At 42.7% G+C, this 26,126-nt stretch overlaps 1 protein-coding gene across 1 annotated transcript in view; it reads right to left on the bottom strand.

Annotated features, from left to right (window-relative positions):
- Nucleotides 1–2,983: 2,983 nt before the first annotated feature.
- Nucleotides 2,984–26,126, bottom strand: part of EGF (epidermal growth factor) — a 207,314-nt gene continuing 184,171 nt past the window's right edge. Inside the window, exons 25-27 of the mRNA XM_040329238.1 lie at nucleotides 22,405–22,566; nucleotides 10,873–10,950; nucleotides 2,984–3,522 (exon numbers count right to left, since the gene is read on the bottom strand). Coding sequence (XP_040185172.1) covers nucleotides 10,896–10,950; nucleotides 22,405–22,566 — 217 coding nt within the window. The 3' untranslated portion in view covers nucleotides 2,984–3,522; nucleotides 10,873–10,895. The remainder of the gene's footprint in view (nucleotides 3,523–10,872; nucleotides 10,951–22,404; nucleotides 22,567–26,126) is intronic.

The raw sequence follows: 26,126 nt of genomic DNA, 5'->3' as shown, positions 1-26,126 counted from the left end.
TTTCACCAACTACCAATAATGTTAGACCACATTTATATATAAAGAACGTGTTTTTGTTTGTCACAGTAATTTTGTTTATGGTGCCCATCATACCATTGTATTTAGATCTGGGGCTGTTAGCTGCAGAATTGCAACAAAATACATCATTGTAAGGGTGATGTAAAAGATGTAGGAATTATTTACTACAGGTTTTATACTAGACTAGATGTTGTTGTTGCTGATAATAGTTATTCAAGTTAAATGGAAATATATATATTTTTTTATGTCAAAGCTGTCCTCACAAAAAAAAACATGAAAAACGATGTACCACATTACCCACTGCTACTACTGTGAAGTATGACCTTCTATATTAGCCTTCGAGGGGGGGGGTTGTAATTATTAAAGTGGAGTTCCACTGACATGTTATATATTTTTTTTTTTTAAACATTTGATAAGTTCAAAACATTAACATATAACACTCACGTCTTTTTTAAATTTCGTTCCTCGGTGACTGGTTTAATAATAAAAAATAACTTATATCCTTGCTTCCTGGCCATTCCCATATTGCTTGTGGGCATGTGAAGCCCACAAGCATAATGTTCCGGGATACAGTGCAGCTGAGTGACCAGCATGCACCGCCCTTTCTCGCGCATGCACGGTATGACCGTATCGAATCGCTTTAAACTTCTCATGTTGCCATCACAATGGGCGGCAGCGTCAGAAGTGCCCGCCCCACTGTGATGGCAACGAAGCCCTCGGCGCTGCCCACTGACTCCTGGGAAATGATAACATACATCTCCCAGGAGCACTAGCGAGCACGGGCGCCGAGGGAAATTACGTTAGGTGCCAGGGAGAGGAAGAGGCAGATTACAAGGCACCCCTTAGCAACAGCCTGGAAAGAGTAATGTTTTTGTTTATGTTTATTGCTGATGAATACTGCAAAGTAAATTTTATGGGTGGAACTCCGCTTTAAACTTTGCAAAATCCCTGACTAATTGGCATCTACAGACTACCAATGGGGCAATGCTAAATAAGTATGAAACAATCAATATCCAGTAAGAGACTAGAGTATGTATTTGTTCATTAATGGGAAAGATTCACTTGTAGGATCCATGTGGAGGAGCACCTTCCACAAGGGAATTCTTGGAATACTTAATGGCTAATAGTCCTTAGCATGTCTATAGGTCTTTCTTTAGATGCATCTGACCTCTCTATTCCATTGTAGGTTGCAAAGGCAGGGGTTACTCCTCCGAAGATGGAAAATTTTGTATAATTGTCCCCTTTTAGATTTTCTCGTTTGAATTTTTTTAGCATTTTTGTTTTTGAACATACATGGCGAACCTTCTATTATTTTCAGAGATTGAGATATATGTACTGTATAATGATGTGATGTGAAAAGTTTTGAGAGTTATGTAGGTATTTTCTACAGTATATGACATAAATAATACATTGTAGGAAGTAAGGCACCTATCATTTTGGGGCCGTTTTCATCTACCATGGTATATATGTTTTCATTAAAGTCTAGTAAAAATAAAACAGTTTGTTACACTCCAGTATTTTATTGAATATTGATTTTTAGACATATATTTATCATTTGTTTGATTTAGAGTTGTTTTATTGATTTTTTTTTTATTTTAGACTTTTAGAATTGTTGTTTAAAATTCCATATACACAATATTTATGTAGTATGGGTTAACTGAAGAGATATCACTGCAAATGCCTGCTTTGGAACTCCATTTGTCTGATTGAAACATCAGACTAAGTTGCTTGATATGAAGTCACTGTAATTCATTTGCCTTCGTACATTTCAACTTACCCCACACGGTCCAGGTGGTGGACAGAACTAAGCCACAGCAAATCAACCAGTAAAAGCTGCTCCAGTCTGATTTCATAATTGACTTATACCAGAGAAGAGCCAAGAGGTTGAAATGTTTTTGGGCAACAGGAGTAATATGGGGAAACCAATGGGAATGCAGTGTACTTCTGTTTAGAGCACCAAAGCACACAAAACAGTTGAATGGAGCTACATAGTCTTAAATGTATTGAAGGAAACAATTGAGTACTGTCCAAGATATTTTTTTTATTTGCACTAACATAGGCCTCGTACACACGACCAAGGAACTCGTCGTAAATAAAACATTGTTTTCCTTGACGAGTTCCTTGTCAGGCTTGTGGAGAAACTTGACAAGCTTTCTTTGCTTACACACTGTCAAGACCAAATCTCCTCGTTCTCAAACGCGGTGACGTATAACATATACAGCGGCAGGGAAAGTTCGATTCCACTGGCACAACCCTTGGGGCTGCTTTTGCTAATCTCATGTTACTGCGTGTTAAGTAAAAGTTTGGTAAGAGACAATTTGCACTTTTCAGACTGTTACAGCGTGACAAATGTGCTATGTCCATTACAAACGATACTTTTACCGAAGGTGTGCTCCCATCTTATACTTTATTCTGAGCATGCGCGGGTTTCTTAGCATACACACGCTCGAGTTTCTCGTCGAAAACCAGCCCGACGAGGAACACGAAGAGGAAATTGAGACTCCCGTCGAGGAAATAGAGAACTTGTTCTCTTTTTTTGCTCGTCGAGTTCCTTGACAGTTTCCTTGATGAAAAACATACACACGACCGGTTTCCTCAGCAAAAAAGCTCTCCCACCAAGTTTCTTGATGGATTCTGTCGAGTTACTCGGTCGTGTGTACGAGGCCTACAATTTTTCAGGACAAGCCTTTGGGGTATGTCCCCTTCTCCAAAGTCCTAGCAGTACTGACCTTGAAGAAGGGGACATACCCGAAAGCTTGTCCTGAAAAATTGTATGTTAGTGCAAAAAGTATCACGGACAGTACTCTATGGTTTCTGTTGTAAGTGCACTAATACGGCTACAATCACCTCAAGAAAGTATTGAATGGAAAGAATACAGAGAGGTGTAAACAAGCCCTTAGGAAATCACTCCCTTTATGTTACACTATGTTCAACCAGCCAAAAGGTAGAAATGTGAGCATAGACATAAACATCCAAACCTTCTTTAATGTAGTCTGTCTACAAATCCACCTAATGGAAAGAAGAGGCTGAATTTAACCAGCAAGTCCTTGGATAGCTTTTTGCAATCACTTTGCTTAATTTGCTCAGTCCAAAAAAATACTATTAGATAGTAGTGGAGACTTTTCCTTAGAAAAAAAAAAAAAGATGGCCACCTTTACTAGTAGGGTAGTAGCCTAACCTGTTTGAAAGCACTGGAAACAATGTGAACTAACTATTTCATGTCTAAATTTAAAAGCTGCTAATTTTGGAGCATAGTAGTTTTTAATCAAATAAGATTCCCAGGTAAGTCTGTTGAAATTGCACAACTGCATAGAGGATTCACATTCTTCTTATTGCTGCAAATAGCTGTTCCTTCTCGCATTCATCTACAAATCAGATTATGGAACGCTGTAGTTTTTGTAGGCACAGTCATTTTCATGTTAGTTTACACACTCTTGAAGCTCTGCTTTATTCTTCACAGACCAATTACTTTTTCATTTTTCGATTTCACAGTCTTGCTGGCCACTGACAAAAGAAGGAATGCAGAAAAATCAACAGCAAGTACAAGAGATTTTAATAAAACTTCATTTACTTAGGAACCCAGTCCAGCTGTTGTTTACATTACACTAGTAGAGTAATATCATACCTTACCAAACAAGCTGCAGTACCAAATTTCACCAGCATGCGTACACGCAGAAAAAAGCTGGGGATGCAATTTCTAGATTGCCAATAAAACCAGGGTGTAACTCGCTGGTGGGTATTGTAAAAAGCCTCCCCTAAATTTGCAAAGAATGTCCAATAATACACATATGCATGCTCATATATATTTAAAGACAGATGTATATAATATATAGAGCATGTTCTTGTCAGAAAATGATGTGCTGTAATGCTACCTTGAAGAAAATCTTTCAGTTGACACCCAATATACTGGCATAGCTTTAAAAGCAATAAGAAACCTGACCTGTGGTACAAAGAGACATTTCAGCACTACATCTCCCTAAATGTCACTTGTGAGACATAGGCTTTTCCTGCGCAATGTTTATTAATGGTAAGAAAACATCCACCTGACAATAAATCCTATGTAGGAAAATACAAATTAAGCAAGGCTTGGTAAATAAAATGAATATGAGCCTGTCTCCTGTAACAGACACAAGTGGTCTGCCTCTGTTGTAAATACAGTTGGTCATTTTTATACTACATCTAGTTGACATTTACATTTCTGCCTGTGGGTATTGTATACAAAGAAATGATGAAGAGATGTATGTATCTTCTAAATGCAATTCATATGAAATCATATTATTAACATATACATTATATTCAGTATATGAATTCAGAAAAATAAATTCTACCATCTCCACCACAATGCATTATACATTCTTATGAGCCATGTGTCTGTGAGAATTCTAAGTCATCGGGGATCATATGGAATTGCAAGTAGAAGTCAATAAAGCTGAGGTCTGAGATTCGTCAAAGGGGTTTCCAGTTTATATTAAACCCTTCCAGTCTGCCATCCATTGTTCTTATTCTAATAAAAGTGGGCATTCTAGGAGGAAAAAGCTGGTATCTAGCACATCTCTTGTTAGTGCAGTAAGATACCTTTAATGGGACTAGAGATGGGAAGGCAAGTAAAAAAACTGAAAAATTGGGAAAAAAATTGTACTTTTATTTTCTCGTTTTTTTCAAAGCGTTTTTTGTTTTTTTTCTGGAAAAGATAAAACAAAAGTGTGGAATATGTTTTTTTTACCATGATAAATAATATATCTATTACATGGTATTTAAATTATATAACATGAAGACCTTAATGAAAGATTTCTGAGATTTTATGTAAAGTCTTAAATTATTGCACTTTTTCTCAGCCGAATACAAGCAAATCCTGCAATACAGTTCTAATAAGACTGTACTTATCAATGCAGTGCAATGCAAAATATGCATTTCTGCAACTAGGGTGGCTCCAGTTTAGTTTGCTTGTGGGTTCCATCTTGTACTTCCTACAGTTGGGTGATTGTTGGGATACAGTAGATGATAGTTTCTGTCCTCTCAGGCTCCCGGGATGAACATTTTAGGCAGCCACCAGTTTTCATATTTACATGTGTAGCACTACCCCCGAAGGAGCTGCTGGTATGTTTTGGGTGGCACGTTACCTCGTGGCTCCTCCGCCGTCCTAGGGGTGTATAGTGAATATAGCAGTAACGCAATGTCCACGACAGGTGTCTTTTTCTGTGCTCTTTATTACCCAGCTGGGTAAAACCATTAAAACTTGTGATTAAGAGTAGAGGTGAAGTAGAAGTAGAAATAGCAGACTCAGGTGTAACCACAGGGAAACAGTCCTGCTCCCAACAACACTTTGTATTCTGCGCCACTTTAGCCAGAGTGGGCATAGCGTACCCAGACAGGTCCCTCTCACTGACCTGGCTGCCAGAGTATCGCTCGAACTTGAAGGTAAAGTCTCTGCCACAGACCCTCCTGAAATGGACTCAGGGAAAAGCCTCTGCCGCAAGCCCTCCCTGTGATTATAATTACGGAAATTATCCTCCTTGATAAAATTGCGCCTGGATCTCCTTCAGATAGTTTCAGGTACCGACTGACAGGTGACCAGCCTCTCAGTGTCCGGCTACCTTGATCCCCGGTGGTTTGTCGAGACCCTATTGGATCGCCAGCCTCTCATTGGCTCTCCTCAGATGGACTCCCCACCGAACAGCTATCTCGCTTGGGATCTTCAGGATTGGGAACCCAGTCGACCACTGGGCTCCCAGCCACAGCTCAGTTGTCCCGGACCAACATGTTCTCGGAACCAGGAACACTGTGTGGCACGCGCACCCCGGCCTGGTTGGCCATACCGCCGGGGTGCCATGATGCAGTCACCCTGAAGGTGGGTGCCGCACTCCGAAGAAGAACCCAGACTAATGGCGTCTGTCCCATAAATACCCTCCCCCAGCTTGCACAGCAAGGCTAAAGCCTCCTGATAGGCTGCTGGGGAAGAGCATCCAAACCTCCACTGCTGCCACCCATCGCCCTGGGGTAGGAACTACACCCCAGCAACAAAAGACAGCCCATAGCACAGTCAAGATGAGACAGAGACCCAATTTTGAACATAATAATTGGATCAGAGTCAGTTAACACTCTAAACCCTCTCTAAATTTAACTAGTTACTTTTTAAGTAACCAGGCGCTACACATGGATCTAGACTTAATTGACATGTAAGTACTTAGTGGGATGAATTAATTTCTCCCCTCCTTTACATTCATAGTCTCCGTTGTGTTTGGGTATAACATTGGACCATGTCGTTTAATGTATGCTTTTTTATAGACATTGGTGCACTCGTTACTGATGATGTGGTAGGAAACCATAAAAAAGAGTGGCGGGCCAATATTGATGCATCATTTTCTTTTTAAATGGTTTTATTTCATCCACTCCCAAGCTACCCCACCATGTTGCGATTCTTTATGATGGACAACTGTCCTATACCTCAATATGTCATCTCCAAGTTGCTATGATTGTTTTTATTAATATCTGGTTAATAATAATTATTGTAATTGTTATGCTTATTTACCATGCATGTACTCATTTCGCTATGTCATGTTTTTTAATGTATTGAATAAAACATGTCTTCTTACATTGACTCACCTTTAGCCATACTAGACCTACCTCATTTAAAGTCCCAAACCCTCTTTTTTTTTTTTTGGATCACCGGCAAAAACTGAGATTGAGCTATGTATCCCATCCTCTATATCTTTATGAATAAATTAAACAGAGTTGGTCTCAAGACAGAACCTTGTGGTACTCCACTTACCACTCTAGACCAGAGCACACGTTAATTATCACTACCCTTTGGACGCGCCCCAGTAACCAGTTTTCTATCCAAGAACAAAGCTTATGGTCCATGGCTGCAGACCTCAGCTTGTAGATTAAACGTTTATGGGGAACTATATTGAATGCTTTTGCAAAATCCACATATACCACATCCACAGTTAACAGATTGGTATGGCAAGAACAACCCCTCGTAAACACATGCTGATTACTACTAATAATACTGTTTTCATCAGATATAGTCCCTTATCATTCCTTATCATCCCCTCTAATAATTTATCTACTATTGATGTTAGCAAAAAGGGGGAGTATAGCCTCTGATATTGAACGTAATATAAGATAAAAATGTACCATCATCCAAATTAATACAGAAAGAGGGGAAAGGGTAAGGGCAAAAAGAGTAGTTGCTGAGGCTAGACTTTGGGGCATGCCCACCCTAGGATTTTGTGGACTATCTCGGTACATGTAAAAAACAATAGAAGTTGTTGAATAAAAAAGATTTATTACAAAATAAGACATATACAGACAATCATACAAATCAAAAATTGGCGGAGTCTCTACTAGTTTCGCGGGCTTGCCGCTTCCTCAGGAGAGCCAATCCAATGGGTAATAAAAGCACATGTGGATGCAGGCCGCCCACTAATTCCCCCCGTGGCGGACAAGGGGGATGATGTGTGGTGCTCTCCACAGTGAAGACTGTGGATAGTGGTAGCTGAATCATGATGTTAAATTTAGATTGCTGGTGTGGGGCAGGCAGGTGACCAAGATGGAATGATCGACGCTGATTGATGCAAGGGCCTGGGGGGTGTGCAGGGAAGGGGTATCCACTATTGCTGGTAATGACCAGTGTGATGTCAGCCATAGGAGTGTCCATATGGTGACAGTGAATGCGGGGTAATGCAATCACCTTGGGCAATCCACCGCAAGTGTCCCCAAGGTCTTGGATTGCATATCAGCGTAGTAGCCGCCTCTCTCAGCACCACCCTTACCCTTTCCCCTCTTTCACTATTGATGTTAGGCTGACAGGCCTGTAGTTCCCCTGAATATGACTATGCCCTTTTTTTCTCCAATCAGCTGGTACAATCTCTGTCAGTATGCTGTCAGTAAAGATTAGGAACAATGGTCTAGCTAAAACCCGACTGAGTTTTTTGAGGACTCTCTGGTGTAAGCCATCCGGTCCTGGTTACTTATTTGTGTTAAGCTTATCTAGTCTTTCTTTGACTCGGGTCTTTGTTAGCCATGAGGGTATATCATGTGATGTGTTACTAACAATACTGTCGTGGTCAATACACTCCTCCTTTTCCTGTGTAAAACCTGAGGAGAAGAAAGCATTTAGTACAGTTGCCTTCTCTGTGTCATCTGTAACTATCCTCCCATCATTTTCTTTTATGTGGGCAATGTGCTCAGATTTCACATTTTTTTTACTGTTAAAATATCTAAAGAATTCCTTGGGATTTTTTTTACTCTCCTCTGCTATGTGTCTCTCGTATTCTTTTTTAGCCACCCTAATTTTGTTCTTACACTTCTTATTGCATTCCTTGTAGTGTTGGAATGCTGATAATGCTCCCTCCGCTTTATATTTTCTAAAGGCCATTTTTTTTCTCTCTGATAAGAATTTTTACATTACGGTTTAGCTACCCAGTTTTAACTTCTATATTTATTTCCCATTGGAATGCACTGTGTGATACCTTTGTTTAATATGTTCCTAAAACATTCCCATTTTTCCTCAATGTTCAATGTTTCTAGGATTTGGTCTCAGTTGATGTCTTGTAGTATTGAGCACAGTTCAGAAAAGTTGGCTCTTTTGAAATGTAAAGTTCTTGTGCTAGCCTCATGCCTCTTTTTCCTATGATTTACGCTAAATATGATCATCCTGTGATCGCTAGGTCCCAAGTTGTCCTGTACTGCCACATCTGAGATCAGACTTGGATTGTTCATAATTAATAAGTCTAGCAATGCATTCTTTCTAGTTGGAGAATCCACCAATTGAGACATGAAGTTGTCCTGCAAGACATTCATGCAATGACGGGCCTTTAATGAAGGAGCTGTCCCCTCTGCCCAGTCAATATTGGGATAATTAAAGTCCCCCATGCATTATGATGACATTTCCCTGCCTCGCTGCCCTTTCTTACTGTGATAGGAGGTCCACCTCCTCTTTCTCCTTTGGGTAGAGGGGCCTGTAACATACCCCCACTATCAATTTCCCTCCTACTTCTTCTATTTGGAGTTCTACCCACACAGTTGGTTCCCTCCCTTACATTGTTTTTGATACATAGGCACACCCCTCCTCCTCTTCTACCTTCCCTGTCCTTCCAATACAAGGAATACCCCCTGAATATTTGCCAGCCAGTTATATGAGATGTCAAACCAATTTCCTGTTATTCCCACAAAGTTTAAGTCCTCCTCATGTAATAGCAGCTTCAGTTCCTCCATTTTGTTAGCTAGGCCCCTGGCATTTGTGTATACTCCTCTCAGTGTTGTATGGGTGCACATTAAATTCCCCTTAAGTTTTCTCATGCTTTGTTTTTGATTTGACCACTTATTCACTCCTGGATTAGATGTTCCCATTGTTGTGGGGGGTCTATTGTTGCTGGGGAAGGCTGTTGTTTCTGGTGGGGGGGGGGGTCTATTGTTGCTGGAGGATCTTATATTGCTAGAGGGTCAATTCTTGCTGGTAGGCATCTACTGTTGAGGGAGGGTGTATTGTTGCTGGCTGCTTGAGGGTATATTGATGCTGGCTGTTAGAAAATCTACTGTATTGTTGCTAGCAGAGATCTCTTGTTGTTGGGAGGTATTTTGTTCCAGGGGTTCTATTGTTGCTGGGGGGATCTATTGTTGCTAGGAGGATCTATTATTGCTGGGGCATATTTTGTATCTGGAGAGGATCTATTGTATTGTTTTTCTTGTTATCATTAAAAAAGCCCATAAAAATTACATAGCACTACAAAATTATACTTGGTTCTGTATTCTCTGAAAGGGGCAATACTGAGAGGTGGGTAAGGAGTGGAACCAAGGGACAGTGCTCAGAAGTGGGTAGGGGGCAGAGACAAGTAGGCAGAGACTCAGAAGGGAGGAGTACCTGCACCTATTCTTTGAGAAAAAAAGCCCTGACTTCTGTTTTCCTGAAGATTGACAATGAGGGTATGAAGACTCTCCACTTTTTAAATAGACATTAATGTTAATTTGGAGAAGACCAATATGTGTGTTAAGTAAAATATTCATCTGATAGTGGGAAAGTCCATCATCTAAGGCTAACTTTTGCCCAACATTCATTAAAGCCTTTGATATACCGGTATAAGTTTGTAGAACAAATGGTTGCTTAACATGTTCCTGACACCCATCGACTGTTCCTGATACATAATGTATAACTAAAGGGTTCTGAGCCAAAATGCAGAAGGTAAAGTTAATTGATTTATTAGATATTATCACTTTGTAAGCTTTGGGGTTGCATTCACTAATATTGCCTTTGTGGATCCATAGAAAGAGCATTCCTGAATGAGATTAACAATTTCACTTAATCTGGGTGTGTTTTTTCATCCAGCACCTGTATATACGTAGTCTAAATACTGCCAGGACTCAAGCAGGATGTAAGGGATACATGAGGTTAATCCTGCAATGTGTCTCCCTGTTCACAAACACTGTAATAGAAGCGTTGGCCCTTAATCATTATAATTTTGCATATATAAGAGGTAGTGATAAATATTTTCAATGTGTTTTTACAAAAACTGTTTGTGAAAATATGCGGGTTTACGCTAATTTGATAGGGTCTCACATCAATACACCATGTCATCGCTTTGCCATTTCCTTAATTTAGACTCGGCTCTCCAACTGTTGTGTGCTGGGGCTAACAATAACACTGGCTCATAACTGCAGAACATCCAAGCAGCTGTGAACTTAGAGGGATAACAATGAAGTAAGATGACCTGGAGTTCAGGGCAAAGTACTCAATGACTCTGGCAGCTACTTAATGTATAGAAGATGTGAATTATTTCATGGATAATCTCAAGTGGATCCCCACTGCCCTTTCATCCTCTGCTGCGACATATTAATAATAAAGAATTACTGTACCTCAGGCTGGCTTCTGCACATTGCTAATATGGCTCGATGTGGCGCCCGCCAGTGCTTCTGCTTTGTACGAGCTGATGCCTTACAGTGAAAACACAAATAGAAGAATGCAGTAAGTCAGACTGACCTAGGTAGCGTTTAAAGAATGTTGTGTGAATAATGATGTAGCACAGGTGTTATGCATCTTTATAGCCGATCAGGTCCCTGTATTGGTCATCTACATAATTGTGTTGTCATCAAAATCATTTCGGGAATAGATAAGGTGAAAATCTCTTTGTTATCTCATGGACACCAGCAGATACCAAGGGACTAATTGGATAGGCTATAAAACCTTGCACAATTTTGATGCTTTTCATCAAGATACAAGCTAGAAATGTCTGATTGTGCTCTTCCTCTCTATTCTATTTATCTAAACATGCATGTTTGGGACATCCAGTTGTACATACACCAATCAGCCATACCATTATGTCCACTGACAGGTTAAGTGAATAACACTAATTATCTTGTTACAATGGCATCGGAAAGTTGGTGTGATATATTAGGCCTGGTCTGATTAATCATGTTATCTCTTACATCATGCGGATGGCTGGGTGCATGTGTGTAACATGTTTGGGGAAGATATGGCACAAGGATGCATTATGGGAAGCAGGCACGCCAGCATGCTTTGGGCAATGTCCTACAGGGAAACTTGTGGTGGTGACACATACCACCCACCTAAATACTGTTGGTGACCAAGTACACCCAGCCATGGAAAATATATTCCCTGATGGCAGTGGCCTCTTTCAGCAAGTTTGAGAATGGTTTGAGGAACACAACAACGAGTTGTCTGGATACCCACTGAACCAATGAACAGGGGCGATTTAAAGGAAGGGAAGTGCTCAGATTGCACAAGTACTCCAAATTTGCCGTCACTGTCTGAAGCTTTCATTAGGAAAAAGGTTATGGATATTGACTGATCAAATTTGTCAAGCCCCCCCCTTTTTAAGATAACAGGCTTAACTGTAGGCAGTTTTTCCTCCCTCTTATTTTTGGCACAGACATCTCCCATCTCTTGGAAGGATTTGGGGATTATATAGAACCGTAATCATTATTAAAGGTGGTATTGTATTAAAAGGTCCTACAGAAGCTCCAGAAGAAGCCACGTTTGTGGTGAAACATGCAGAGGCAACCATTCTTTTGTATTATGACCACATGGCTGTTCTTGCCCGATTATTTTAAGTAATTTTATATTATCTATGTAATAAATACGTTTTTCGGTAATTTCATGTTGATCAATTTTTCTGCACCTTAAAACTCCATTCTTTTGCTCTTTGGGTATTTCTTGTTATACATATAAAGCAGGTGGTGCGTTTATTAATATCGTCAAGTTTCAATACTACTATATTGTTTGGCATTCAAGATACTTCTCAAGCTTTATCCCACTGGCCTGTTCGGTCCCTGGCTTGACACACAAGGCTGCTCTGCAAGCGTCACCTCCACTCGCTGGGTCCCTGGCTTGATACCCTCTGAAGTTTCCAGATTCTTCACCGTCCCCAGTTTGTGAGAATACTGCTCACTGTGGTGCCTGGTAATAAGTGGATGGTCCCTTAGCGGAGACAGCTTCCCCTCTACCTCCAACCACGACAGGCTCTCCGACCGGCAGAACCGGCACTTCTGGTTGGACTGCAAGCAGCATTCCAACCCTGCACTGCCCTCTTGCTTCTGAATAGGCCCTCAGAGGGCCTAGCAGCCAGATGTGCCTGGGATAGGCCCAAACTCCAGCCTAGAAGCCCAGGCAATACAACACACGTCCACCCAGACAGTCGTCCAGGTGGCACAGAACAGTGATCACCTGACTCCACCCAAATATATAGGTTCTCCCAGCAGGCCAAGGGATTCAAGAAAACCCCTGCCCATTGGCTGGGATACCCCATATACCCATAATCTGACCTTGCATTTCCCCTCTCATATCTAATGCCACTAGGTATCTGGAGAGAGAAGAGAGAAGTGCAGCAATTACAGACTTATGCCTTGTACACACGATCAGTTTTCCCAGCGGTAAAAAGTCTGCTGGGAAAACCAAGGGGATAACCGAGAACCTGCTTGGTAGCCTTTTCCCCCTACATACGGCCGGTTTTCCTGGCAGGAAAACTGCTAGGAGAGCTTTGGTCGGGAAACCGCAGGCTTTCACCATAGAAAAACTGCCGGCTTAAAAACCACCGGAAAACTGTCGGGAAAAAAGAAAACATGTTCTAATTATTCCTGCCGGGATTCCCGGCGGTTTTCCTGTCGGGAAAACTGCTATGGCACGTACACACAGCCGGTTTTCCCGGCCAAAAGCTGTCATGGCAGTTTTCCTGGTGGGAAAACCGGTCATGTGTACGAGGCATTAGAGTGAAATCAGCTGATCCTCACTAATTAGCCAAGCTAGCTATACCTGCCAGGTAAATTTAGGAGCAACCCTGCCTAAACACCAGGGTGCTACATATGTTAGAGCAGAAAGTAAACATGTATTTATTTATTTTTCAAAATTGTCAGTTGTTCTTTGTTTCTAGTGCAAAAAATAAAAACGCAGAAGTGATCAAATACCACCAAAAAAAAGCTCTATTTGTGGGGGAAAAGGATATACATTTTGTTTAAGTACAGTGTCGCATGACCGCGCAATTGTCAGATAAAGTAACGCAGTGCTGTATCACAAAAAATGGTGGTCAGGAAGGAGGGCAAATCTTCTGGAGGTGAAGTGGTGGAACTGAACAAGGTTACGCCACCCTTAAACCACCACCAATTGTTGGACAGAAGGTGGGGTGGGCTTTTGAGTGGAGGATTATCACAATGGAAAAGCACCAAACAGCTACAAGTTATATGGCAGCCTGGATTCTACTGAAGGGTAGTGATTCCCATTATGCATGCCTTTATGCTCAAAAATTCTAATAGCAGCAGCATAATATAATGCATATGCTTCCATTTGCCAAAGTAGGAAAAATAACAATATAAAATCTGACTAGTAATAAAATAATAATTTCCCATTCAAGAATAAAAAACCTACACAGGTATTTCACGTTATCAGTAGGAATCTAAAAAAGATGCAGTTTGTTAATAAGGTCTTTGATTCAATCTGGCCTATTCCTCTGTTTAGCACATATGTTTTTTAGCAAAGCTACATTTATTATGTCATCGAGTAAACCAACATGTCAGACTGGATGGGTATTCTGGTGCAGTAGCGTGTGAGCCTTCTCACCAGATGTCTTCACATGTGACATAGATGTAATGTTTTCATGGCTCAGTTAAACTTTAAGCAGAGCCGCAGCAAACATAGACATCCAAGTCAAGATAGCTGAGATAACTAATGGGATAGTTAAATCAGGAACAGATGGCAGTCTCTTTTTGGAGGAAAACAGGGATTACCATGATGTTATATTTTCAGAATTCAATCAAAACATGCCAGCTCTCAGCAGGAATCTGGCCATTTGCTCTCAGAACTGGATGCTCAGTGCCATAAAGCCATTTTCAGAAACAAGAGAAAAAGAGGAGAAGTAGTGGAAACTAATATTGTCGAGGTCAAGTGCATAATTAGAAATATGTCATTTTAAGGGCTTGCAGCAAGCGCCATCTTTTCCCAAAGGTACAGCACATGTACGATTATCACCACATTAAATAGAAAGAAATTGGGTTTGGCTTAATTTTATTTACTTATTTTCATTATATTTCATTATACTGTAGTATAGATGTATGTGTAGCACTACCCCCGAAGGAGCTGCTGGTTTAGATTTAGGTTTTGCACGTTACCTCTAAGTTCGTTGTACAGGGGAGAAAGTCTGTAGAAAATTGCAATGTCCACACAAGATGTAAAACCTTCAACTGTCAGGCTTTATTTTTGATGCAACAAACTTTTGAAGGAAGTAGAGAGTATAGAGAGAAGGGGAAGGTTCAGGTATGTGGTACAGAATGCACAAAAAGTATTCAAAGTTACAATGTTCGCCATTCACTCCTGAGTAGGTATTGCTCACCCGGATAGACTCCTCTCACATGGCCTAGCAGCCGGAATGATGCACGGACAGTATAGAAACAGTCTCTGCCACAGACCGTCTGAGAGCACAAGATGGATAGTCAGGGATGGATGGATAGTCCTCTGCCACAAGATTTCATTCCCTTCAGTCACTTCCTGTCTTACAGCAAAAGAGCCCTTAAGCCGATCTGGCGGACCGTAAGAGAAATTGTGTATTGGATCCCTTTAGTTAACGAGGTCACCAGGCCTTTCCCGAGACATCAGCTTGCCTTGCTTGGTCTCTCCTCCAGGGCAGGTCCTCCCCCGGTTTCCTTCATTAAAAAGCTTCCCCCACTTGGACGGACAGCTTAGAATTCATTCCAGAGCCATAGGCCCCAGCCAGCATAGCCGGGCCTACACGACAGGAGCACAGCCTCGGACCAACGTGGTCCTGGGGCCGAAAATCATACACACGCACCTCGCGCCAGGAGAGCCATGAGGCAAAGGACCCCGAAAAACAGCGTCTGCTCCTTAAGTATCCCTTCCCAGCATGCACAGTGGGGCACCACTCCCACTGAGCTGCTGCTGAGAAGGGTCACTCAACACACCATGGTTTTCCCAAGTTCCAACATGGGCCTGAGGTGTTAACGACACCTACAGGCAACAGGGGAAAATTTCTACCGAGCACAACCACAACCAGAACAGCGGCCAATTTACATAGAATTAGCAAAGTCTGAGCCTAACTATGGGCTCAGACACCCCTAAATTTACAATAGCGCCCGAATCATTGGGAGACCAGCGCTACATATGTATATACTGTAGTTGTGTGCGTAAAATTCTTATTGAGATCTTTAAAGCAGAATTAAACTGTATTTGAGCATCAAAAACTGAAAACATAATTTTTAATCAAAGCATACTCACACATTCATCCAAATCTCCATGCTATATTATATTGAGAAATCACTTTGAAAAACACCTACACCCCTCCCCCTCCTGTTTTTGAACATTAGGCCGGGTTCATACTGGTACGACACAACAGTCATACGACTTTGGATCTGACTTTGCCCTGCGACTTTATGTCCGACTTCCATCCGACATCAATGAACAGGATCCGACTTTGACCCCGACAATACCAGGCTCTTTGGGCCAAATCCTCAAAGGAGATACGCAGGCGGAACTGCTGTTCAGCCTGCGTATCCCTGTGCCTATCTTTGGATCTGATCCTCAAAAGGATTTTTCCAAAGATAGGCAGAAGATCTGACATCTGTAAGACACTTACACTGTCAGATCTTAAGATGCAGTACCGCATCCGCCGCTGGGGGCATTTCGAGTCGAAATGCGGCTTTGCGTATGCAAATGAGTACTTAGGCAGATCCACAAAGCTTTTTAGCTTTGTGTTTTCTGCGTAAGTTACGTTTTGCATATGTAAAATTAGTTCTGCTTTTACAGAGTGTAAACTAGTAACACCTTGTAAAAACAGACCTTTTTTTCGATCGCCGCGATTTTTTTTAAATTTTGATATTTTTTCCCCGGCGCGTAACTTTTTTTTTACCCGACGCAACTTTATTGTCCCGTTGCAATCCACAAAGCCCGACGTAACGTAATTTCGCGCGCTGCCCGTCGGGAAAAATGACGTCACACGCATGCGCAGTATGTCCGGCGCGGGAGCGCGCCTAATTTAAATGGAAATCGCCCATTTGAATTAGGAACGCCTTGCGACGGACGGAGTTAAGTTGCACTGCCGCAATTTTCCAGGTAAGTGCTTTGAGGATCGGCACCTAACTTCGGAGAATTGCGGCAGTGTAACTTAACTCTGAAAAGTTAAGTTACGCTCCGTTTCTGAGGATTTGGCCCTTTAAATCTGGTATGGATCCTAAGGGAAAACCCACCCCATAATAACAAAAAAACTATGTGGGGTCCCCCCAAAGTCCATACCAGACCCCTATCCAGAGACGCAGTCCAGCAGGTCAGGAAAGGCGCAAGTGTCCCCCTCCTGGACCATACCAGGCCATAACGTGCCCTCTTTGGGGCAGGGGGAGCTCTGCGCTGATGGGGACAAGGGCCTCTTCCTGACAACCCTGAGCAGTGGCTGTCGGGTTCTGTGGGCGGAGGGCTTATCAAAATCTGGAAGCCTCCTTTAACAAGGGAGCCCCCAGATCCTGGCCCCCCACCCTATGTGAATGAGTATGGGGTACATTGTACCCCTACCCATTCACCCAAAAAAGTCAAAAAGGATTAAAAACCAGTACACAGGTTTTTGACAAAGTCCTTTATTAAAGCAGCTCCAGCGTCTCAACTCCCTCCTATTTCTTCTCCTACTGGTAATGTCTTCATCCTCTGGTTCTTCTAGCTGCGCTGATGTCTTCTCCCTCTGATTCTTCCTCTGGTTCTTCAGCATTGGGACTAGAGCCCCCCTACCCCAAAACACCCACCCCTCTATGTTGACAACATGTAGCCTGGTATGGTTCAGGAGGAGCACTTGCTCGTTCCCCCTCCTTTCCTGACCTGCCGTGCTGCATGCTCGGATAAGGGTCTGGTATGCATTTTGGGGGGGGGGCACATGCAGTTTTTTTGGGGGCGTGGGGGTTCCCGTTAAAGATTCATACCAGACCCAAAGGGCCTGGTTTGGAATTGGGGGAAACTCTACGCTGTTTTTTTTTTATTTTGGCGTGGGGTTCCCCTTCAAGAGCCTTAGCGCACAAGTTGCATGCCAAAGTCCGATCAGTTAAGATGATGATCCGACTTTGATCCGACTTCAATGATATTTAATGGGGTGAAGTAGGACCAAAGTCAGACCAAAGTAGTGCACAAATCTTTTTCAAAGTCGGACTGACTTGTGTCAGACCAGTTAAGATGGCTCTCATAAGGAACCATTGATTTATACACGTCATGCGACATGTGCTCCCAAAGTCGGAGCGTATGTTGTACCAATGTGAACCCAGCCTCATTCTAATGTGCCTGTTCTCACTCTTTAGAAGGAAATCTTTCTACAATTGTGCATGCTGTGGGCTTTCTGTAAATTGAATTTGCTAGTTGGACTATAAGAACTGTTGTTTTTAGAATTATCTCTGCTTCTGGAATTGCTGTGCTGTGATATACTGTATTACATTTCTGCTCTGAACAAACACCTGATTTTTGCTTTATATGCTTTATATCGATACCTTACATCACCATTGCTTCCTGTTCACAGTTCTGTGCAGTCTATACAGCATTACCAGCCTATGAAAGTTTCCTCAGTTTAGTTTCTGCAAATAGGGTGTCTCCTTTGTTTTCAGTGTCTCTATGGTGCCACTCTGACATGCACCCTCCTGCCAGCTGGTGCCTTGCATGTGAAACGTAGCAGAAGAACTGCTGAAACTACCTGGCTGGTGCATGCACAATAGGGTCCACTGGCGCTGTCTGGCCTGTGTATGTGCAGTAGGGGCTGTTGTCTTTCTGAGACTTTGAAGCATACTACTGTGCATGTGCCAGCCAGGCAAAGCTCTAGCAGCCCCCTACTGTGCAGTCGCTGGCTGGGCACAGCCCCAGCTATCAGAAAGTCAGCAGCCAACTTTACATGGGCTGGCCATAAAGCGCCAGCAGCCCCTACTGCACCGGCCAGGCATAGCGCCAGTGCATTTTGCATGGCTGTATATCTATAATGTATGTCACCATTGCTTCCTGTTCACAGACTTGCACAATCTTTACACGTTTATGCCTTTTACTTTATTATAGTATAAATATGTGTGAATCTGAAAGGTCCAACTTCTGGTGGCTAAGTATCATAGCATAATCTACACTATGAAGACACTCCAAGCAATTTGAAAACTGAAACTGAAAAGCACAAGTCAGGGGACAGATACAGAACAATTTCTAAGTCACTGAATGGACTTGGAAAACCTTGAAGTGCACTTTAATCATCATTAAGAAAAGGAAATAATATGGCACAGCTGTCTGAGTTACCAAGAAGAAGACTAGTGAGGGCAGCCACCAGGAGACCTATGGCTTCATGTAAGAGTGGCAGAAAAATCCACTGTTAACTAACACTTTCATGGCATCTTACCAACTGTTTGCCAAATTGCATCTGGGAGACTTTGAATTCTGCTGTAAAAGGGTTCTATGGTCTAATGCAGTGTTTCTCAAATCCAGTTCTCAAGGCGCCCCAGCACAGGCCATGTTTTCAGGCTTTCCATTATTTTGCACAGGTAATTTGATCAGTTTCACTGCCTTAGTAATTACCACAGTCATTTCATCTGAGGGAAATCCTGAAAACATGATCCGTTGGGGCGCCTTGAGGACTGGAGTTGAGAAACACTGGTCTAATGTGACCAAATGAAGCTGTTTGTCCATCCCACCTGTTTGGTATAAGCCAAACACAGCACATCATCATAAACACACTATCCCCACCACGAGGTATGTTGGCAGGATGCTTCTCTGCAGCATGCTGTGGAAGTCATGAAAGGGTATAGGGGAGAATGAATGCGGCTGAATATAGGGGAATCCTAAAAGAAAGCATGTAGACTGCAAGAACCTTAAATCTAGAGTGAAGATCTGTCTTCAAACAAGACAATGACTTCAAGCATAACGTCAAAACTACACAAGAATGTGTTAAACAACATTGTTAATGTCCTGGAATGTCCAAGTCTAAGTTTCAACCCAATAAAGAGTTTGTGACTATTCAGTCACAAACCCCCTGCTACATGAAAGGGTTAAATCAATTTTGCAAAGAGAAACGGGAGAACATTTCAGTGTCCAGATGTGCAAAGCTGATAAACACCCATCCACATCCAAACCCATAGCTCCCAACTGTCCCTGATATCGCGGGACTGTTCCTGATTTGGAGCAATGTCCCTCTGTCCCACTTTCCTCCTCATTCTCATTTGTCCCTCATTTTGGTCTGATCCATATAGTTGTATATAAAATGCACTTTTGTATCTTTCAAAAAGTGTTTCCCAGTGTTAAACCTTTCATCCAATTTCTAAATTGCTGCATTTGTACATTTTTAAAGCCAATATAAAGGAATAGTCGTGGTAAAAAAAGCTCTTGTGGATTTAATTAACCTTTTTTTTTGTTAATTCTCCTTTAAGGGAGCGTTGCTAGTACGTGTCCCTCATTCCTATCTCAAAATTTTGGGAGGGATGCAAACCTGTAATGGCTGCCAAAGGTGCTTCTTCCAAATATTGGGGCAGATCCACAAAAGGATTATGCCGGCGTATCTATTGATACGCCGGTGTAATTGTAAAATTCCTGCGCCGTATCTTTGTTTTGTATCTACAAAACAAGATACGGCGGCATCTCAGAGGGATCCGACAGGCGTACGTCTTAGTACGCCATCGGATCTTAAGGTGCAATATTTCGGCGGCCGCTAGGTGGTGTTTCCGTCGATTTCCGCATTGAGTATGCAAATTAGCTATTTACGGCGATCCACGAACGTACGTCCGGCCGGCGCATTTTTTTACATCATTTTCGTTCGGCTTTTTCCGGCGTATAGTTAAAGCTGCTATATGTGGCGTACTCAATGTTAAGTATGGCCGTCGTTCCCGCGTCCAATTTTGAATTTTTTACGTTGTTTCCGTAAGTCGTTTGCGAATAGGGATTTGCGTAGAATGACGTCCCCGTCGTAAGCATTGGCTGGTTCCGGTTTAATTTGGAGCATGCGCACTGGGATACCCCCACGGACGGCGCATGCGCAGTTAAAAAAAAACGTTGTTTACGTCGGTTCACAACGTATTTACATAAAACACGCCCCCATTACATCCATTTGAATTCCGCTCCCTTACGCCGCCAGAGATACACTAAGCCGCCGTAACTTACGGAGCGAATTCGTTCAGGATTCGGAAAAAAAAAATAAGTTGCGGCGGCGTAGTGTATCTTAGATATCACATTGACATAAAATAGGCTATTGACTGTTGACTTCAATTCTTTCTAGGCCACTGATTCAATACAAGCATATACGTTTTGAGTTTCAACTTCACTCTGACTTCACTAGTTGCACCCCCTTTTTTGATCAGTGAATGAGCTGAAGCTGGAGAGAGAAAACTCTAGCTAATTGCATTTTTTAAGAAATACGTCAGTAATGGCAGCCTCAGCATTTCCCTCACTATACCGTGTGTATGTGTGTGTGCATGCCTAGAACATTATAAAAACGGGGGGGAACTAATGCGCAAAACCAACCTAAACAAGGGCACAAAATAAGAAAATCAAACTAATAATGCAGCTGCCACGACTAATAGTGTTCACACACTTGAAGCAATTAATGAAAAGGGGGGGTGTAATGGCACTTGCAACAGGATCTAATTAAAACTAAATACCAATAACGATTTCCATAATGTGAATAAGTTGTCAGGAAAATGTGCTCCACTGGTTCCTGTGTAAAACGTGTTCCACTCTGAATAAGATCAAATACCACCCAACATTAACTGAGTAATGCGGAGAGTAATAAGAGTGGATAAATGATGATAAAAAAGACAAATGTGCCAGTGACCCGCACAATATTAATAGCGAGTGATGTGGAATCGTTCAGATAATGGTCACCAGTCATCTCTATGACCGTTAAAGGCCCGGGCGCGATGTGCTGACGTCACGCCGGGTTCCCAGAAGTAAACAAAGCCGCGATTGCGGCTAGTAAGCATGAGATCGGTAAATTTTTTCAAGAATCTCATGCCTGGAGGAGAGATGTGGGGTCTTATTGACCCCGCATCTTTCTATGAAGAGGACCTGTCACACACCATTCCTATTACAAGGGATGTTTACATTCCCTGTAATAGGAATAAAAGTGATCAAAAAAAGTAAAATAATAAAGAAAGTGTGAAAAAATAAATAAAAAAAAAGTAAAATAAAAAAATAAATAATATATATATATTTTTTTAAACGCCCCTGTCCCCCGTAGCTCGCTCCCAGAAGCGAACGCACGCGTAAGTCCTGCCCACGTATGTAAACGCTGTTCAAACCACATATGTGAGGTATCACCGGATGCCTTAGAGCGTGTGCAACAATTCTAGCACTAGACCTCCTCTGTAACTCTAAACTGGTAACCTGTCGCCTATGAACATTTTTAAGTACCGAAGTTTGGCGCCATTCCATGAGTGTGCGCAATTTTAAAGCGTGACATGTTAGGTATCTATTTACACGGCGTAACATCATCTTTCATATTTTACAAAAAAAATTGGGCTAACTTTACTTTTTTGTTATTTTTTAATTCATGAAACCATTTTTTTTCCAAAAAAAAGGCGTTTAAAAAATTATTGCGCAAATACTGTGCAAGAAAAAAAGTTGCAATGACAGTAAAAAAACATATAGAATGTTTGGAAGTTCTGAGTAATTTTCGAGCAAAAGAATGATGATTTATACATGTAGGAGAGAAGTGCCAGAATAGGCCTGGTATTGAGGTGGTATAAAAGCGTGGTATTGAAGTGGTTAAATGATATAGTTCCCGTTTGCAGGAAAGCAAAATCGAATAGTTTCATGAGTCATTACACTTTGCATTGCTCTACTAAATCAACTTGCCAGAAAAGTTAGTGTATTTGTATTTTTTATAAATAATCACACTCTGAAATGATCTTTAACTTATATTACATGAATATTGCAGTCACCTGTAATGGTATATTACAAAGGACCCAAGACCCAGAGTCAGGAAGAGGACAACCAAAGATACAGCGATGGTAACACTACGAATCCTCATCTGCGTTGATCGTGGCTCCCACCACTTCAGGTCATCAAACTGGCATTGTTCTCCCAAATACCCGTTCACACAGCTGAAATGTGAATTAACATATTATGATATTCACACGGAGAAAATGTTGTTTTTAAAACAGCACAATGTGCTTACACTCATTTCAAACATCTCAAACAGCAACGAAAAGTATTGCTAATATATTTAATTTGTTTAAATGGTGCTGTAGAGGACTCTGCCTAGCTTGCCTGTGGCTGCGGCAGTGTGTCAGGTCTCAGGCATTCCGAGTGCAGCTGTTATCATTTTTAGTTCTGTTCTTTTACCCTGGACAGCCACTGGTATGTCCAAATGCTTGCACTTATTTGTAGTCTAGCATTAGGAGAGCTGAAACACTGTCCCTGTGTGTCTACTAACTGATATTATGTAAGATACGACTAGACAGACACTTGGAAGAAAATTATTTTAAGTAAAGCTGTTCTAGGCCTGCAGGCTATGCAGTGTAAACTACTTCTCATTGTTTTATTTACAAAGGTGCTGCAGAGGGGAAGGCAGGGACAGAATCAGGATACTACATACAAGACCTCATGTACACTGGACACTAAGCCCCAGTAAATGAGGTCCCAGCATTTTGGTGAGGGCAGAAGGCGCATGCGTACCACCCAGCTCCACTGCCAGCAGCCTGGAACACTCTAGAGCAGGGGTGTCAAACTCAATTTCATCGTGGGCGGCATCAGCATTATGATTGTTCTCAAAAGGGCCAGTTGTATCTGTAAGATTAGATGTCCAGCGCATCCCCTCCCCTTACATTAGATGTTAAGAGTCACCCCACCACCAGAAGTTGAGTCCCCCACTCCCCCTTACATCACAGTGCTGGACACATTGCTTGAAAGCAGAAAGTAAGGGTCTGGAGGATGACCAGAGGAGGGATGGAGCTCTCCTGTAGTTGCAGGAGAGGTGCAAGGGCCACATGAAATGGCCTGGAGGGCCAGATTCGGCCCCCGGGCCGTGTGTTTGACACCTGTGCTCTAGAGGCTGAAAGCTGCTGCAGCTGGACAAGGCGGGACAGTCAGGGGAGGGCTGGCATGGGGGGCAGGGTGAAAATCTCCCCCCGGGCTGGTGACACTATGCACAGCCTCCGGTCGCCACTACCAAATGCTGTTTTTGCAGAGCAGGAATATGCTTGCTGTAACTCTGTTAACACAGGTCACGACCGCTGCTCATCTCCCACTGTGCAGCCGTGCCTGTGTCAGCTCCAAGGTAGATGGCTGCAGAGCTGAGCTATGTCTCGTCTCACACATAGCTCAGCCTCAGCGCACATCCCCTTCTCTCTCTGCACAGACACGAGGAGAGATAAATCTCATCTGCTCCTCCTCCTTCTGAGTCTGCCCTGCCCAGACTCCCCGGGCATGTGTGGGCACTGGACAGGAAGTGCAGACTCTGATGTATATGGGGTCTGTGCGGACTCGGATGTAAGGGGAGGCTCTGTGCGGACTCTGAGGTAAGGGGAGGCTCTGTGCGGACTCTGATGTAAGGGGGGCCTCTGTGCGGACTCTGATATAAGGGGGGGCTCTGTGCGGACTCTGATGTAAGGGGAGGCTCTGTGCGGACTCTGATGTAAGGGGGGCCTCTGTGCGGACTCTGATGTAAGGGGGGCCTCTTTGCGGACTCTAATGTAAGGGGGCCCTTTGTGTGGACTCTGATGTAAGGGGGCTCTGTGCGGACTTTGATGTAAGGGGAGCCTCTGTGCGGACTCTGATGTAAGCGGAGCCTCTGTGCGGACTCTGATATACGGGGGCTCTGTGCGGACTTTGATGTAAGGGGAGCCTCTGTGCGGACTTTGATGTAAGGGGAGCCTCTGTGCGGACTCTTATGTAAGGGGAGGCTCTGTGCGGACTCTTGTGATCATGAAAAATCTTAGACTGTTTTCCTCGATCCATCACTTTTTCACGCTCTATAGGCCACTCAACTGGACTTGCCCCCCAGGCCCAAGGCTGCCAGCCCTCCCCTGGGGACAGTGCACCTGTGCCTTTTGCCTTTGCCAACAAAAATGCCAGGATCTCATACACCAGGGCAAAATGCCAGACAATCAGTGTGCATGAGGCTTAAAGGTGAATATATCTTTTAGTAACTGATAGCAAAAACATATACCCAAAAACAGAAAAAAACTGTGGGGTTGATTTAACTAAAACCGGAGAGTGCGAAATCTGGTGCGGTTGTACATGGTAGCCAATCAGCTTCTAACGTTAGGTTGTTTAATTAACAACAAAAAAAAGTGTTAAAAAATCTGCACCAGGTCACCAGCAACTGAACAGCAAGCATCAATTATATAACTGTGATACCAGCTCATAACATACATAAATACAAAAAAGAATCGCTAATAAAATAAGTACAAATATGCAAAGACAGCTTAAATAAAATAACCTAAAATAAAGCGCAAACATGCAATAAATAGTGGATTTGTAATGGGCCCATAAGCACACGAAAATTCATAGAAACAAAGTTCATCAAGTGTAAAAAAAAAAAACATTCACGTGCAGATGAATCTCATTAAGATAATCCAAAAAGTGCAATTGTGCAATGGAAAAGAGTGGAATCCAACACCAGATAGCAACAGTTTTCAGACGCCTCTTACCAGAAAGGTTGGATCACAAAGTATAATGGTCAAACTCGCATCTGATAAAGCTTATGGACCAGCATCTAGTAGGGAGACAATTCTCAGCCACTCAGCAGCGGGTTGTAGTGTGATACCGAAGGGTAGACAATAAACTGCCATAGTGAAGCTTGTTTTATATTCTCACCATTTATTTAAAGCGGATGTGCCATGGGAACAAAATATTAAAAGTCAGCAGCTACAAATACTGCAGCTGCTGACTTTTAATATTAGGACACTTACCTGTCCTGGAGTCCAGCGCCGATCGCAGCAGAGCACGAGCGATCGCTCGTCACTCTGCTGCTCCCCCCGCCATCCACGCTGAGGGAACCAGGAAGTGAAGCGCTGCGGCTTCACTGCCCGGTTCCCTACGGCGCATGCGCGAGTCGCGCTGCGCCCGCCGATTGGCTCACACGCTGTGTGCTGGGAGCCGAGTGTTCCCAGCACACAACGGGCGACAGACGGGATGTGACGGAATGCCCGTCTTTCGCCCGTATCGTGTGGCCGGAAGTGGGTGCAAATACCTGTCTTTAGACAGGTGTCTGCACCCCCCTCCCCCCTGAAAGGTGTCAAATGTGACACCGGAGGGGGGGAGGGTTCCGATCAGCGGGACTCCACTTTAGGGTGGAGGACCGCTTTAAGTCCATGATACTTCAAATACCAACAATCCAATGTATAACAAGGATATACCAGCAGGCTGAGCTGATAGCTCGCATAAGCGGAAAAAGACATTTGCAATCGGCAGGTCGTGCATGATGCCGTCATAGACATGCCACGTTTAATTGTGCTTTGACAAAAGAAACCTGGAAGGTGATTGGTTTCTATGCAGAGCTCCACCAGATGTTGCACTTTTTAGTTTTAGTAAATCAACCCCATTGTAGAATGGTGGTGTGGTGGCCAGTGTGGTAAAATTCACCATATCCTACTATGAAAGAAAGTCAACATTAAGTCAACACAACTAGCAATTTCCACCAGCTACTATATAAAGCAGA

The sequence above is a fragment of the Rana temporaria genome, chromosome 1 (assembly GCF_905171775.1).
Source record: "Rana temporaria chromosome 1, aRanTem1.1, whole genome shotgun sequence".
Classification (NCBI taxonomy): Eukaryota; Metazoa; Chordata; class Amphibia; order Anura; family Ranidae; genus Rana; species Rana temporaria.
This window is presented reverse-complemented; position numbering and strand designations above follow the sequence as displayed.